Source organism: Homarus americanus, unplaced genomic scaffold, assembly GCF_018991925.1.
Source record: "Homarus americanus isolate GMGI-L3 unplaced genomic scaffold, GMGI_Hamer_2.0 scaffold51128, whole genome shotgun sequence".
In the NCBI taxonomy this organism is placed as follows: Eukaryota; Metazoa; Arthropoda; class Malacostraca; order Decapoda; family Nephropidae; genus Homarus; species Homarus americanus.
In genome coordinates, this window is record NW_024732934.1 from 328,551 (window position 1) to 346,493 (window position 17,943).

Sequence of the window (17,943 nt, forward strand, 5' to 3'; positions counted from 1 at the left end):
TCGTACTTCGTTCAGTTACGTATTGCTGGAGGGGGTGAGTGGGAGGGGTGTGAGTGGGAGGGGGTGAGTGGGAGGGTGAGTGGGGAGGGTGAGTGGGAGGGTGAGGTGAGTGGGAGGGTGAGTGGGAGGGTGAGTGGGAGGGGTGAGTGGGAGGGGGTGAGTGGGAGGGTGAGTGGGAGGGGGTGAGTGGGGAGGGTGAGTGGGAGGGGCGTGTGAGTGGGAGGGGGGGAGTGGGGAGGTTGGAGTGGGAGGAGGGTGAGTGGGAGGTGTGAGGAGGGTCAGGGTCTGTGAGGAGGTGGGAATTCCGTGAGAATTTGCAGTTATAAATATTGACACTATATAAGGTTAGGTCAGGCCAGGTTAGCTTAAGTTAGGTCAGGCTAGGTTAGGTCAGGTTAGGTTAGGTTAAAACACTTTTTGTTGGGCCATATGTTTGGTTAGGTTAAGTTATCTAGAGAAGAAAGAGAGAACATCTGACACCGGTAAGGGGAGAAGCGTGTCACTTGTGAGCCGTGACACGCATTAGTCATGTTGGTAGATTTGTGTCATGACCTACGACACATGACAGTGTACCGATGACAACTACACACACGGCAGTACCACGTAGTTATACAGGATATTACCTGCCCCCAGACAGACAGACAGACAGACTCCACACAGACAGACAGACAGACTCACACACAGACAGACAGACAGACAGACTCACACACGGACAGACAGAGACAGACTCACACACAGACAGACAGAGACAGACTCACACAGACAGACAGAGACAGACTCACACACAGACAGACAGAGACAGACTCACACACAGACAGACAGAGACAGACTCACACACAGACAGACAGAGACAGACTCACACACACAGACACAGACAGACTCACACAGACAGACAGAGACAGACTCACACACAGACAGACAGACAGAGACAGACTCACACACGAACGAGAGACAGACTCACACAGACAGACAGAGACAGACTCACACAGACACAGACAGACAGAAGACAGACTCACACACAGACAGACAGACAGAGACAGACTCACACACACAGACAGACAGAGACAGACTCACACACGACAGACAGACAGAGACAGACTCACACACAGACAGACAGAGACAGACTCACACACACAGACAGACAGAGACAGACTCACACACAGACAGACAGAGACAGACTCACACACAGACGACACAGAGACAGACTCACACAGACAGACAAACAGAGACAGACTCACACACAGACAGACAGAGACAGACTCACACACAGACAGACAGACAGAGACAGACTCACACACAGACAGACAGAACAGACTCACACAACACACAGACAGACAGACAGAGAACAGACTCACACACAGACAGACAGACAGAGACAGACTCACACACAGACAGACAGAGACAGACTCACACACAGACAGACAGACAGAGACAGACTCACACACAGACAGACAGAACAGACTCACACACAGACAGACAGAGAGACAGACTCACACAGACACAGACAGACAGAGACAGACTCACACACACAGACAGACAGAACAGACTCACACACAGACAGACAGGAACAGACTCACACACAGACAGACAGAGACAGACTCACACACAGACAGACAGAGACAGACTCACACACAGACAGACAGACAGAGACAGACTCACACACAGACAGACAGAGACAGACTACACAGACAGACAGAGACAGACTCACCAGACACAGACAGACAGAGACAAACTCACACACACAGACGAACAGAACAGACTCACACACACAGACAGACAGACAGACAGACAGAGACAGACTCACACACAGACAGACAGACAGAGACAGACTCACACATACACACAGACAGACAGAACAGACTCACACACAGACAGACAGAGACAGACTCACACACACACACAGACAGACAGAGACAGACTCACACACAGACAGACAGAGACAGACAGACAGAGACAGACTCACACACACACACAGACAGACAGAGACAGACTCACACAGACAGACAGACAGACAGACGAGACAGACTCACACACAGACAGACGAGACAGACTCACACAGACAGACAGACAGACAAGACAGAGACAGACTCACACACACACACACAGACACAGACAGACAGAGACAGACTCACACACACACACAGGCACAGACAGACAGACAGACTCACACACACACACACAGACAGACACAGAGACAGACTCACACAGACAGACAGACAGACAGACAGAGACAGACTCACACACAGACAGACAGAGACAGACTCACAGACAGACAGACAGACAGAGAGACAGAGACAGACTCCACACACACACAGACACAGACAGACAGAGACAGACTCACACACACACAGACACAGACAGACAGAGACAGACTCACACACAGACAGACAGAGACAGACTCACACACAGACAGACAGACAGAGACAGACCCACACACAGACAGACAGAGACAGACTCACACAGACAGACAGACAGACAGACAGAGAGACAGACCCACACACAGACAGACAGACAGAGACAGACTCACACACACAGACAGACAGAGAGACAGACTCACACACAGACAGACAGAGACAGACCCACAGACAGACAGACAGAGACAGACTCACACACAGACAGACAGACAGAGACAGACCACACACAGACAGACAGACAGACAGACTCACACACAGACAGACAGACAGAGACAGACTCCACACACAGACACAGACAGACAGAGACAGACTCACACACAAAAAAACAACAACAACAGACAGAGAACAGACTCACACAACACAGACAGACAAGACAGACTCCACACACAGACACAGACAGACAGAGACAGACTCACACACAGACAGACAGAGACAGACTCCACACACAGACAGACAGACAGACAGACAGAGACAGACCACACACAGACACAGACAGACAGAGACAGACCCACACACAGACAGACAGACAGAGACAGACTCACACACAGACAGACAGAGACAGACTCACACACAGACACACAGACAGAGACAGACCACAGACAGAGACAGACTCCACACAGACAGACAGACAGACAGACAGAGACAGACTCACACAGACAGACAGACAGAGACAGACTCACACACAGACAGACAGACAGAGACAGACTCACACACAGACAGACAGAGACAGACTCCACACACAGACAGACAGACAGAGACAGACCCACACACAGACAGACAGAGACAGACTCACACAGACAGACAGACAAACAGACCCACACACAGACAGACAGACAGAGACAGACTCCACACACAGACAGACAGAGACAGACCACACAGACAGACAGACAGACAGACAGAGACAGACTCACACACAGACAGACAGAGACAGACTCCACACACAGACAGACAGACAGAGACAGACTCCACACACAGACAGCAGAGCAGAGACAGACTCACACACAGACAGACAGACAGAGACAGACTCACACACAGACAGACAGAGACAGACCCACACAGACAGACAGACAGACAGACAGAGAGACAGACTCACACACAGACAGACAGACAGAGACAGACTCACACACAGACAGACAGACAGAGACAGACTCCACACAGACAGACAGAGACAGACTCACACACAGACAGACAGACAGACAGAGAGACAGACTCCACACACAGACAGACAGACAGGAGACAGACTCACACACACAGACAGACAGAGACAGACTCCACACACAGACAGACAGACAGAGACAGACTCACACACACAGACAGACAGACAGACAGACAGAGACAGACTCACACAGACAGACAGACAGAGACAGACTCCACACACAGACAGACAGACAGAGACAGACTCCACACACAGACAGACAGAGACAGACTCACACAGACAGACAGACAGACAGACAGAGACAGACTCACACACAGACAGACAGACAGAGACAGACACACACACACACAGACAGACAGACAGACAGAGACAGACTCACCACAGACAGACAGAGACAGACTCACACAGACAGACAGACAGACAGACAGACAGAGACAGACTCACACACAGACAGACAGACAGAGACAGACCACACACACACACAGACAGACAGACAGACAGAGACAGACACACACACAGACAGACAGAGACAGACTCCACACACAGACAGACAGAGACAGACTCCACACACAGACAGACAGACAGAGACAGACTCACACACAGACAGACAGACAGACAGGACAGACTCCACACACAGACAGACAGAGACAGACCCCACACAGACAGACAGACAGACAGAGACAGACCACACACACAGACAGACAGAGACAGACTCACACAGACAGACAGAGACAGACCCACACAGACAGACAGACAGAGACAGACCACACACAGACAGACAGACAGGACAGACTCACACACAGACAGACAGACAGAGACAGACTCACACACAGACAGACAGACAGAGACAGACTCACACACAGACAGACAGACAGAGACAGACTCACACACAGACAAACAGAGACAGACTCACACACAGACAGACAGACAGAGACACAACTCACACACAGACAGACAGAGACAGACCCACACACAGACAGACAGACAGACAGACACAGACAGACAGACAGACAGACACACACAGACAGACAGACAGAACAGACAGACAGACAGACAGACAGACAGAGACAGACAGAGACAGACAGACAGACAGAGACAGACAGACAGAGACAGACAGACAGACAGGAGAGAGCCACAACATCCCTCTAGTGGTGTCAGTGGTGGTCCCAAACAGTGCCAGGAACAGTGCCAGGAACGGTGCCAGGAACAGAGCCAGAACAGTCAGGAACAGAGCCAGAACAGAGCCAGGAACAGTGCCAGGAACGCAGTGCCAGAACGGTGCCAGGAACAGAGCCAGAACAGAGCCAGAACAGTGCCAGAACAGCAGGAACGGTGCCAGGAACGGAGCCAGGAACAGTGCCAGGAACAGTGCCAGGAACAGTGCCAGGAACAGTGCCAGGAACAGTGCCACGGGAAATTCACATGGGTGCCAACGTCCTCTGTGTTACTAGTGCCAATTTACCAGTGCCACCGGTAGCTAGGTCACTCAATTGTGGTCACTCACTCTCTCACTATTGGTCACTCCCTCTCTGATGGAGGTAAAGTGTCACTCAAGGAAGAAAACTGTCACTCACACAGACAACTACAGAATTAGAGTCACGCGGTCACTCAAGAGAAAAATATCGTTACTCGCAGTCACTCACAGGATAACTCAGTCACATCCAGAGACACTCACAATGAAAGAACATCACTCAAAAAGCCGTCACTCACATTGTCACTCATCAAGACAGTTACTCACAAAATAAAACAGTCACTCAGTCACTGAAAACAATCGCACAAGCTTCCACGTAAAGACAGAATCCAACATGGCGTCGGTGTTACAGTAAGACTTGACCACACACACACACACACACACACACACACACCAGGTTGTAGACTCCACTAAGCTCCTCGGCGTCACTATAGATAAACTAAATTGGAAACCACACGTCAGTACAGTTGTCAAATCCTCCAGTTTCCGTCTCCACCTCCTCCGCTGACTCAAGTCCCTCGGAGTTCCTGCCCCCCGAGCTCCTCAGTGTTTACTCAACATTCATACTTCCCAAGCTCACCTATGCCTCCCCCACCTGGTCTTCCTCCCTAAATGCCACACAACGTAAACACCCAGAAAAAGTGTAAAAGAGGGCATGCAAGATTATTCTCTCCCCTTCCTACTCCACATATCAAGAAGCGCTCAACACACTGACCCTCTCGACTCTCACTGACCATCACCACGACCTCATCTGCAAATTTGGTGAAAAGCTTCTGCACCATCCTCGACACCAGCTCCTACTACCACCCGAGATCCCTCGTCGGCAAATTGCTGTTCGACACCACAACCACATCCAGCCCATACGAGCACGTACTGATCGCTATAAGAACAGCCCAGTCCCAACCATTGTAAAAATTATCAACAACTCGTAATCAACCAGTGTATTCACTCCCAGTCAATCTTACCTTTTTGCACTGTCACTGTTGAAATGCCCTGTAGTATGACCTTCTCCCCACCGAGTTATTATATATCATATTTGTATCACTTATGTTACTTGTATATTATTGGTCAATCAAGAGACCCATTCACCAATTATGTAACTGTATATTTTCACCCTTATGGCTGCCATGCTCTTTCAATAAACCGTTAATTATTATTATTATTATTACACACACAGTACCAGGGTGCCCCCCCCACACACACCACCAACTGCCTAAGCTCTCTAAAAAGCTGTAAGCATCACTGAACACCGCGGGGACATTACTGTGATCTCATGATGAGGCTGTAAGATGATCCTCTTGTTGTATAATAGTTACTTAATCCTCTTGTATATAGTGTTTAAGCTGACTCTTCCTGTACTAACTGATATTGTACCTCCCGTTACCCTTAGTGGGGGAGGAGAGGGGTGTGGGGGAGGGGTGTGGGGAGGAGGGGTGAAGGAGAAGGGGTGGGGAGGAGGGGGGTAAGGAGAAGGGTGTGGGGGAGGAGGGGGGGTGAAGGAGAAGGGTGTGGGGAGGAGGTGAAGGAGAAGGGGTGGGGGAGGGGAGGGGGGTAAGGGAGAAGGTGGGGGAGGAGGGGTGAAGGAGAAGGGTGTGGGGGAGGAGGGGGTGAAGGAGAAGGGTGTGGGGGAGGAGGGGGTGAAGGAGAAGGGTGTGGGGGAGGAGGGGGTGAAGGAGAAGGGTGTGGGGGAGGAGGGGGTGAAGGAGAAGTGTGGGGGAGGAGCAAGGGGGTGATGTCATAACGACCTCAGAGGGCCGTCTCCACACACTCACACGCGCGCACTGAAGTACTTAATATGAGGAAAGAACTACTGTAGGTATACCCAGTGTTAAAGATATGAAGTCAACCTCATGAGAGCCCTGAGGCTTCTGCGTGGTGATCCTGATAACATTACTTCTAAGAAACTGCTACAATATGTGAGTCATGAAACTGGTGAGTCTAAATGGATCCAAACTACAGCTACACACATGAAGATGTTTGGACTAGACCATCTGTACAAAGCTGAGACACAGCAGCGCTTCCAGCCACCCTGGCGGACAGTTCCCTTCGATATCACAACACCCTCGTACCCGCCTTAACGACTGACCACTCTTACATTCACTTCCATTGGGTTCACGAACAACTATAGACCGGTGAGCCTGACCAGCATAATATGTAAAGTACTTGAGAGTGTTATCAGAGATGCCGCGATGGAACATTGCTACGAAACAACCTCGTAAAGGATTGCCAACACGATTTTACGCCGGGGCGCTCCTGCTTAACACAATTGCTCAAGGTATTGGATATTTGGAGCCATATTCTGGAACGGGTGGTAATATAGACAATATTTACCTAGATTTTGCCAAGGCTTTCGACAGTGTACCCCACGAAAGGCTGAAAATCAAACTGGAAGGGTACGGAATTTGGGGAAATGTCCTATCGTGGATAGAAGACTTTCTACATGACCGCAAGCAGTGTGTGGTGATTAATGGCACGAAATCGTCAAGTGGACCCGTCACAAGCGGGGTAGCACAGGGCAGTGTATTGGGCCCGCTGTTTTGTTTGCTTAATAAATGACATGCCATAAGCTATGCATTCCACCATACAAATGTTTGCGGATGACGCCAAGTTATTTCGGGAAATCAGACTGTGAAGAGCTGCAGAAGGATCTCTGTGAGCTTCAAAAATGGTCTTAGAAATGGCTGCTGAGATTCAATGTCACGAAGTGTAAGAGGATGCACCTGGGGCGTACCAACGGTAAGGAGGCGTATCATATGTCCCAACGGGATGAAGAAACTGCACTAGTTGAGACTGTGTGTGAGAAGGACCTAAGTGTGTATGTTGACAAAGAGCTGAAGTTCTCGGGCCATTGTGAGAAGCTGAACTAAGCAACTAAAATATTAGGTCTTATAAGAAGGTTGTTCAGATACCTAGACAGTCCGTCCCTCGTAACGATCTTCAAGAGTGAAGTGCTTCCCCATCTGAAGTACTGTCACCCCGTCTGGTCCCCGAGATATGCTAGGGACTGTCAGTTGGTTGAAAATGTCCAAAGGAGGGCCACCAGACTGGTGCCTGCACTACGGCACCACAGCTACCTTGTGAGATTAGAGTGTCCTTACCTGGAGCTGGCGGACGCTCGCCCCACAAGGGGTCACAGCTCAAGGTTGAAGAAGCCGCAAGTCCAGAAAACTGCGAGGGAAACTTTTTCGGAGTTTGATTGGTGAACTCTTGGAACAATCAGCCAGAGTGTGTTGTGACGGCACCGAGTTTGAGCAGGTTCAGATACACTCAGGAGCCAATGCATGCCCAGTACTTGCCAACAGTGCGTAACAGATACTTGTCCGATCGCCCGAGCGGCTAACGAGCCAATCATTGTTGAAGAGGATAAAATAAAAAAGTAAAAGGAATATTTCTGAACCTCTCTAAAGCCTTCGATACTGTCGACCATACCATCCTCCTTTCAAAGCTTGAACATTAGGGCGTTAGGGGCCTGTCCCATAACTAGTTACCTCATATCTGTCCAACAGGATGCAGTATGTCTGTTATTAATCACCAATCTGACTCCTCACCAATCTTGTATGGCGTCCCCCCAAGGTTCCTTTCTTGGTCCTGTGCTGCTTTTATTGTACATAAACGACATAGTCCACTCCAACACACTCATAAAATACAACTTATTTGCAGACGACAGTAGTCTATGCCAGCACATAAGACTTCCATCCCTTGATGAGAACTATGAACAATGAATTGACTATAGTCGGGACCTGGGTAATACGTAATAAACTGACCTTAAACCATGAGAAAACCCACTACACGATCTTTAAAAGAAGGAAAACCTTACCCCCAGACTTGGACCCCTGTACCTTGGTAATACAGTCCTCAAACTCGAACAAAATACTTTATTCCTCGGAGTTATTAATGAGAAACTTAACTGGAGAAACCACATACAAGCCATCCACAGTAAAGTCAATAAACAGTGCGGTATCATGTATCACACTCGACAGTCACTCACTCTCACAGCAATGAAAGAAATCTATCATGATCTTGTTTACCAACACCTGATACACTGTCACACACTATGGGGGCCTCTGGCTCTTCAAAAAGACAGCCCCTGATAACTGCATAGAAGAGAATTGTGCGGACAATGACCTACTTAAAATACTGATCACACAAACGAACAATTTTGTGAATTGAAAATGTTAAAATTCGAAGATATTAACACCTACTGCTGTGCCCTCTTAGTTTATAAATCTGTCAATTAATTGTTTGAAAAAAATTATTTCGATCAATTTATAGTATCACGCCGGTCTTCGATATTACAAATAGGTTTTTCCTGTGTATTTTGATGAGTTTCGAATGAATTTCATATTCAATTCCACCGGAAATCATGAGATTTTTAGATACCCCCCCTCCCACCCCCCACCCCACCACCCAACAATCATAACAGAAAAAGTTAGATTTCTTTATTATAATAAATAACAAATTATATTACCAACCAACCAAGAAAACCTAACCTAACCTAACCCCGTTGTTCATGCCCCCGACGCTTAAAAGGCGAAGACGGAGGCCTGGAGCGTGAGTGAGCGGAGAGGTCAGACCACCTTCACCATAAGTAAATGTATCATGACACTGGTGACTGAACGAAAGTAATAATCTTGAAAAATCAATATCTCGGTTATACTTAATTTCCGGTGAATATATCATAGATGAAAATTGTCTTAGAGTGGAGTAAACATTACGAAATACATATTTTTAATACGGAAATAAAGACCGGTGTGATACTATAAATTCACCATTATTTCCAGTTCCGTAATAATCAGAGATACAACTTAAGGCCCCCAGAGCTACTAAGACCACCCCCCATGTGCTCCTCTCAGTCCCAGACCTCCATAAAATATCCCAGTGTGAAGGTGTGGAACAACTGACCCATCCCAGCAAAGACTCCGCTCCCTTCCTTTAAATCTCTTAAAAATATATCTATTGTCTAAGTATTAATACCTACTATATATTCTTGCTTATATTGTACCACCAAAACCATTATATCAGAAATTGTGATGTACAGAGATAGAAATTACCATTGCCAACTAGTCATGATACTGACGGCTCTGTCCACTTGTTCCACCTTAATACACCCCTTGTACTGCTTCCCTCCCTTATTATATTAATGTATATCAATTCAACTGTAAAATATGTATATACTTATAAATGTAATAAAAAAAATATATAAAAAACAACGAAGCGATAACCGTGGTAACATACTGTTATTACCACCATGTTATATGTAGTAATCCAGATGTTACTAAATGTTACATAATACTTCCTTGAGATAAATGTATAGTATATATCAGGCGCCTAAAGGAGAGCTCAGGTTCTCAACTGGCTCAGTCATGGTAATATTGTTATTATTATCCACTCTGTATCTGTGTTTTTCTGGCTAAATAAACTGTTTCAATATCAATATGTAATATACGTGAGGATAGTTCATACAATACAAATATCAATGTACTCACCACTATGGAGGAGGAGGAGGTAAGTGTATAGATATGTGAACACGCCCGACGCCAAGACTCTGTTACCATCATTGTCCCATTTATTCACATGTCTGTATCACTACACATTATTATACCATGTCTGATATCTATGCTTATGTCTAATGCCTATGTTCACTCACTAGGCCCCGATATACTATGTCTACCGCGCTAGTCGAGTAACTAGAGGACCTCAGTCATTGTCCTAGTGATGTCTAGCATCTCTCCTTGCCCAGCTAGACAACATCCCTCAGATCAGCCTCGGCCCACCTACGGTCCGGGGTCCCTTGTGCCCGCTCCTGTATCGGTCGGCTATCACGCCAAGTCTTGTACACTTATTGAATATACCTACTGCTTGTGCTCTGGAGTTTCAAGAACCTTGTCTAGGATTACATCCACTACAGTAAGATCCACAGCCGTCAACAACACTGTCCACAATCTGACTGACTTTTAACGCAACGCCAAATCTGGAATGAACGATTCGAAGCATTAACTAAAAGCTTCGACTCATCTAACATAGTAAGACGGCCCAGTGTGGCGACGCTTGGCAGTCCCCCTCACACCTTTGTCCTTAACCACTAGATGGTAACACCTACATTGTGAATGGCTGGTATATTACATAGACAGATGAATACATGTTTTCAATACACAAATAACAGAAAGAAAAGTGACCATCATACACAAAATATACACAAGTATAATTACATGATTCCTCAAAACAAGAAAATACAATAACAGAATATACATGAAATACAATTACCAAGTGTCGTGACACCACACATAATACTTATCTCCAACACAGCCAAAGTGAGAGCTCTTGACCACATACATAACCTGCAGACTGATAATAACATCATCTACACTGACGGCTCTCTTAACACTGTCTGTGGGAGGGCTGGAAGTGCTGTGGCTCAGACTAACGGCAGTACATTAAAGGAGCCATAGTTAATAACTGGACATCCACTCTACAAAGTGAACTATTTGTCATACTCAGCCCTGAAACTTGTTGAAGACACTGACAGTCTCATCATCACTGACTCCTTATCCTCACTACTTGCTCTTGATAACCTCAGCTCAGATTGTCACCCGCTTGTCTCTGAAGCCAGACACAAACACATGTGTCTTGTTGACGGGGGTGTCAGGATCAAGCTGCTGTGGATCCCCTCTCACATAGGCATTAGTGAACATGGTAGAGTTGATGCCTCAGCTAAACTCGCGTCCAACAATGACAATGTTGAGTACAATCTGGGACTGTCAACCAGAACCTAAGAAGCTGTAATCAAAAAAGAACTTATTGATGAATTTGTCACCAGTAGACAAGTACAAACAGGCACTAGTCGATCCATTGTTTACCATGATGAGATGTATCAAGTGAAACATGTATATGGAGCAAGTAACAAGATCACTAGATGTTGTAACCGCTAGACTAAGGTTAGGATATAAGTACCTCTGGCAGTATGTTCCTCAGGCAGATGTGAACAAGACTAAATGTAAAGTGTGTGGCCAGACATATGGCCACACACTCTGGCAGTATGTTCCTCAGGCAGATGTGAACAAGACTAAATGTAAAGTGTGTAGCCAGACATATGGCCACACACACTGGCAGTATGTTCCTCTGGCAGATGTGAACAAGACTAAATGTAAAGTGTGTGGCCAGACATATGGCCACACACTCTGGCAGTATGTCCCTCAGGCAGATGTGAACAAGACTAAATGTAAAGTGTGTGGCCAGACATATGGCCACACACACTGGCAGTATGTCCCTCAGGCAGATGTGAACAAGACTAAATGTAAAGTGTGTGGCCAGACATATGGCCACACACTCCAACACTATGTCTTAGACTGTGTGAAAATAGAACCTTTTAGGGACAGGTCCAAGCACACTGTGTGTACAATGACACAGCACTTTATATGTGGTGGCAAGATAGCTGATATATTAAGACTAGCTACCGGTCAAGGTACGGGGTGCACAATAAACTAGCTACCGCTCACAGTACGGGGTGCACAATAAACTAGCTACCGGTCAAGGTACGGGGTGCACAATAAACTAGCTACCGCTCACAGTACAGGGTGCACAATAAACTAGCTACCGCTCACAGTACGGGGTTCACACACACACACACACACACACACACATTACAAGGTGCCTCACAAGACTGCATCTAGACGTCGAGTCTCATCCACAACACTTACTGGGCTTCACACGACCCGGATTTATGTGCGGGTTTGTCACCGATACCGTAACCTGGAGCAACAAATCAGTTTTGTTTAAGAGCTGTCGAGGGTAGGCGTCACTCGTAGGTCTTCTGTGGACTAACCTGACACCCTCCTGGATATTACTAAACATACTTAGGAGTTATTTTTTGTCTTAGCTCACGCGAGGAGTTTTCTTGCCAGTCTCACTTATATATATAGTTTATAAGTGAGTTTTTGTCACTTAACTAGAGATGAATTTGTGTTTAATTCACTTAAGTTACGACATAAATCTGATTGCTATATCTGAACCTAACCTAACCATGTTATTTGTGATATTATTATCCACTCTGTATCTGTGTTTTTCTGGCTAAATAAACTGTTTAATTTCAATTCAATTCAACCTAACTTTAACCTAACCAAAGAAAACCTAACCTAACCCCACAATCAGCTCTCAGACGTCACTAAGTTAACCTGGTCTCCTTCTTTTCATAATACAACTTCAACAATACAAAACACACACACACACACACACACACACACACTTCTGCTCAATACATCTCATTCTTTGTCCTCTTTACAAAATACAATACCTTTGCCTTTAAAACGTCAACACCTTTTGTATATACTAACATAGAGTCTTATTGTGAGTCTAATGAGGCAGTGTTGAAGAATCTTAGTACGTCAGTGTGTGTGTGTGTGTGACTCATGGTAGCACATCTTTGTTGAAGTAGAATGAGCTTAGTGACGTAGGTATGATAGTTATATGTATAGTAATTGTGTATGATAAGTATGATAGATTAGCCATCCTGAATACATACATACATACACACACACACACACACACACACACAAACACATTACATACATACATAATAATGGTTCCCCCTCGTGTATCGAGGACTGCCGGCGCAAGGGCCACCTACCGTAGGCATGAATTTGTTAAGGTGTAGAAGCTGTCGCCAACACAACCACCACACCCTAAGTTAACGAGCTGCATGACCCATTGTTTAAGGTGTAGAAGCTGTCACCAACACAACAACCACACCCTAAGTTAACGAGCTGCATGATCCAGTGTTTAAGGTGTAGAAGCTGTCACCAACACAACAACCACACCCTAAGTTAACGAGCTGCAGGACCCATTGTTTAAGGTGTAGAAGCTGTCACCAACACAACAACCACACCCTAAGTTAACGAGCTGCATGATCCAGTGTTTAAGGTGTAGAAGCTGTCCAAAACAACAACCACACCCCTAAGTTAACGAGCTGCAGGACCCATTGTTTTGGGTGTAGAAGCTGTCACCAACACCACAACCACAAGTTAACGAGCTGCATGACCCAGTGTTTAAGGTGTAAAGCTGTGCCAACACAACAACCACACCCTAAGTTAACGAGCTGCATGACCCAGTGTTTAAGGTGTAGAAGCTGTCACCAACACAACCACCACACCCTAAGTTAACGAGCTGCATGACCCAGTGTTTAAGGTGTAGAAGCTGTCGCCAACACAACAACCACACCCTAAGTTAACGAGCTGCATGACCCAGTGTTTAAGGTGTAGAAGCTGTCACCAACACAACAACCACACCCCAAGTTAACGAGCTGCATGACCCAATGTTTAAGGTGTAGAAGCTGTCACCAACACAACAACCACACCCAAGTTAACGAGCTGCATGACCCAATGTCAAGGAATATTCCGAGAAGACCGGACAACTCGCCAACTGCACTGGCTAACCATTACCCCGGAATGCGATCCGCAAATCGATTAACACTCCAGGTTCCCAATTACGGTTCGGTAGACAGAGGCAAATGGCGTAAACAAAAAATTGCCCATAGTTTCATCCCACCCGAGGATCGAACTCGGGTCCGCTCGCTTGCCAGGCGAGCATGCGGACCACTAGACCACAGGTCGCCATACGTACATACATACTGAACCAAAAAAAAGTTATGTTTAAATTTTTACTTAAGATGTTGTGGTGTGGTGTGTTGCCGAGTCCTCCTAAACAGACTCCTTCCAGAGGCGGAAAACTTCCTCCCAGAATCTCAATGTGGCTTTAGACCATCACGTGGCACCACTGACATGATCTTTGCTGCTCGTCAGATACAGGAAAAGTGCAGAGAACAGCGTCGTGACCTGTACATGACCATCGACCTAACCAAGGCCTTCGACTCGGTCAACAGGGAAGCCCTCTGGTGGACCCTCAGCCGTTTTGGCTGCCCACCAAAATTCATCGTCATTGTGAGGCAACTTCCCGATGGCATGAACGGCAGTGTCCTGCGCAACGACACCCAGTCTGAGTTCTTCCCCATCCAAACGGGAGAAAAACAAGGGTGTGTACTGGCACCAACTCTAACATTTTCTTGGCTGCCTTCCTTACTCATGCCAGTGCCAATTTTGCCGGCGGGGTGGACATCCAGTACTGGATGAAGGGTCATTTCAACATAAGACGACTCCAGGCAGGAACAAAGGTGACGGCAGCTTCCATTACTGAACTTCAGTATGCAGACGACCTCACCCTTGTCTCTCACACTGAACACGACCTACAGGAGACCCTGAACACCTACGGAGATGCGTATACACACTTCGGCCTTGAGGTGAATGTTCCTAAGAACCAGATTCTCTCTCAGCCTGCCCCTGGTTCAGCCACACCTCCACCATCCACCCAGCTTAACGGTACTACCCTCTCTAATGTTACCCACTTTCGGTATCTCAGCTCCCACCTGTCCACCACCGCGGACATCGATGAAGAGATTCAACATCGGATCAGATGTGCATCTCAAGCCTTTGGCAGACTCCGTACCCGTGTCTTCAGCTGTAGGGAGCTGAAATTATCTACAAAGTTACACGTATATCAAGCAGTGGTCCTCCCCACCCTGCTGTATGGCAGTGAGACATGGGTCACATACAGGAGGCACCTCAAGGCACTTGAAAACTTTCACCAACGTAGTCTACGTTCCATCCTCCGAGTTCGCTGGGAAGGCAAGAGAACAAATGCCAGTATTCTTGCTGACACCAACTGTAGGAGCATCGAGGCTACCATTATCCATGAACAACTACGCTGGACTGGCCATGTTACCCTCATGGACGACAGTAGACTGCCAAAGTAACTACTTTACAGCCACCTAACGAATAGTAAACGTAACGCTGGCGGGCAACTGAAGAGGTATAAGGATAGTCTTAAGACAAACCTGAAAAAATGCCAAATGGACCCCCTCACCTGGGAGACGATTACTCCACACAGTAACGCTTGGAGGAGCACCACACGAGAAGGTGTCAATACTTTCGAGTTAGCCCGACTGCAAACCGAGGCAGACAAGCGCCAAGGCCGGAAAGACGCTGCTACCGCGCCTCCCGCACTAGATGTAACTCTCCACATGTGCAACATCAGCGATCGACTCTGCCGGTCCCGTATCGGCCTCTTTAGTCACCTCAGAACTCACCAACGAAGGTGACATCCTTAATAACTCATATCATTGTATCATAGCTGGATGATCGTCATACTCGATTACCAGTGACAGTAGTAGTTGTATGTGAGTGTGTGTGTGTGTGTGTTTGGTTAGGTTCAGTTAGATTGAGCATAGGTTAGGTGAAGCTAGGTTACGTCAAGCTAGGTTACGTCAAGCTAGGTTACGTTAAGCTAGGTTAGGTTAAGCTAGGTTAGGTTAAGCTAGGTTAGCGCCTGTGGTGCTGGCATAACTTCCCTATGCAGGCGGTGGTGGTGGCAGGTTCTGGTAGCGGCTCTCTACCAGTCGCCAGGTGGTTGTGCCGTGAAGGGCGGCAGCAGTGCCTGGGGGCGTCAGTGTCCCCGGCAGTAATTACACACTTGAAGGCAGAATATACAAATATTTAGCGGCAAAATGGGGCCATTGAGCCACACGCCTTCTTTGTATTTTACAGATCAATATTGTGGTGGGTGGCTGAAGGCCGTCTCCCGCAGCCTCACCCTGGCCTCCTCACCGCCCTTACCTCCCTCTCCCTTAAGGGTCAGTATAGGTTGAGGCCAGCAGGGGATGGGTTAGGGCCTCTCTCACCCTGGCTCAAGTTTTCTGCCCGGAGGAGGCGCCGCAATTTGACTGTTGAGTCACAATGGTCTGTATAATTCTATCCAAATGATGCTTTTAGTGAGGCATAATTATTATACTTGTGTTGGACGTGTGTTACTCCTCTCTCTCTTTCTCTCTCTCTCTTTCTCTCTCTGTTTGTGTGTTTGTCTCTCTTTCTCTCTCTCATTCTCAGTTTCTCATACTCTTCTATATTCTCTCTTCTTCTCTCTTACACTACTATTACTACTACTACTACTACTACTACTGCTGTCACTGGTAATCGAGTATGACGATCATCCAGCTATGATACAATGATATGAGTTATTAAGGATGTCACCTTCGTTGGTGAGTTCTGAGGTGACTAAAGAGGCCGATACGGGACCGGCAGAGTCGATCACAGATGTGGCACGTGTGGGGGGCTACATCTAGTGCGGGAGGGGCGACGGCAGCGTCTTTCCGGCGTTGGCACTTGTCTGCCTCCGTTTGCAGTCGTGCTAACTCGAAAGTATGGACACCTTCTCGTGTGGTGCTCCTCCAAGCGTTACGGTGTGGAGTAATCGTCTCCCAGGTGAGGGGGTCGATTTGGCACTTTTTCAGGTTTGTCTTAAGACTATCCTTATACCTCTTCAGTTGCCCGCCAGCGTTACGTTTACTCTTCGTTAGGTGACTGTAAAGTAGCTGCTTTGGCAGTCTACTGTCGTCCATGAGGGTAACATGGCCAGTCCAGCGTAGTTGTTCATGGATAATGGTAGCCTCGATGCTCCTACAGTTGGTGTCAGCGAGAATACTGGCATTTGTTCTCTTGTCTTCCCAGCGAACTCGGAGGATGGAACGTAGAACACACACACACACACACACACACACACACACACACACACACCTCCTTCCCTTCCCCACCTCACCCCCCCTTAACATCTGGGGTCAAGCGGAAGAAGAGAGTTATCCGTGACCTGCAGTTGACAGGTTAAAGGTCATTAATAATTATTGACCACAGTTACCCAACACCTTCCAACAATTACTTATTTTGTTTTAGAAACTCTCTCTCTCTCTCTCTCTCTCTCTCTCTCTCTCTCTCTCTCTCTCTCTCTCCCTCTCTCTCTCTCTCTCGGAAGTGACGTCATTGCCCCTGTATAACCAGAGACAGCTTGACGCCTCGAGTGAATCA

The 17,943-nt window shown here is 47.1% G+C and overlaps 1 protein-coding gene across 1 annotated transcript in view; it reads left to right on the forward strand.

The window, feature by feature from the left end:
- The window catches only part of LOC121869210 (tetra-peptide repeat homeobox protein 1-like), a 34,625-nt gene that overhangs the window by 2,454 nt on the left and 14,228 nt on the right, over positions 1–17,943 (forward strand). The window contains exon 2 of the mRNA XM_042370448.1: positions 4,745–5,043. Coding sequence (XP_042226382.1) covers positions 4,745–5,043 — 299 coding nt within the window. The remainder of the gene's footprint in view (positions 1–4,744; positions 5,044–17,943) is intronic.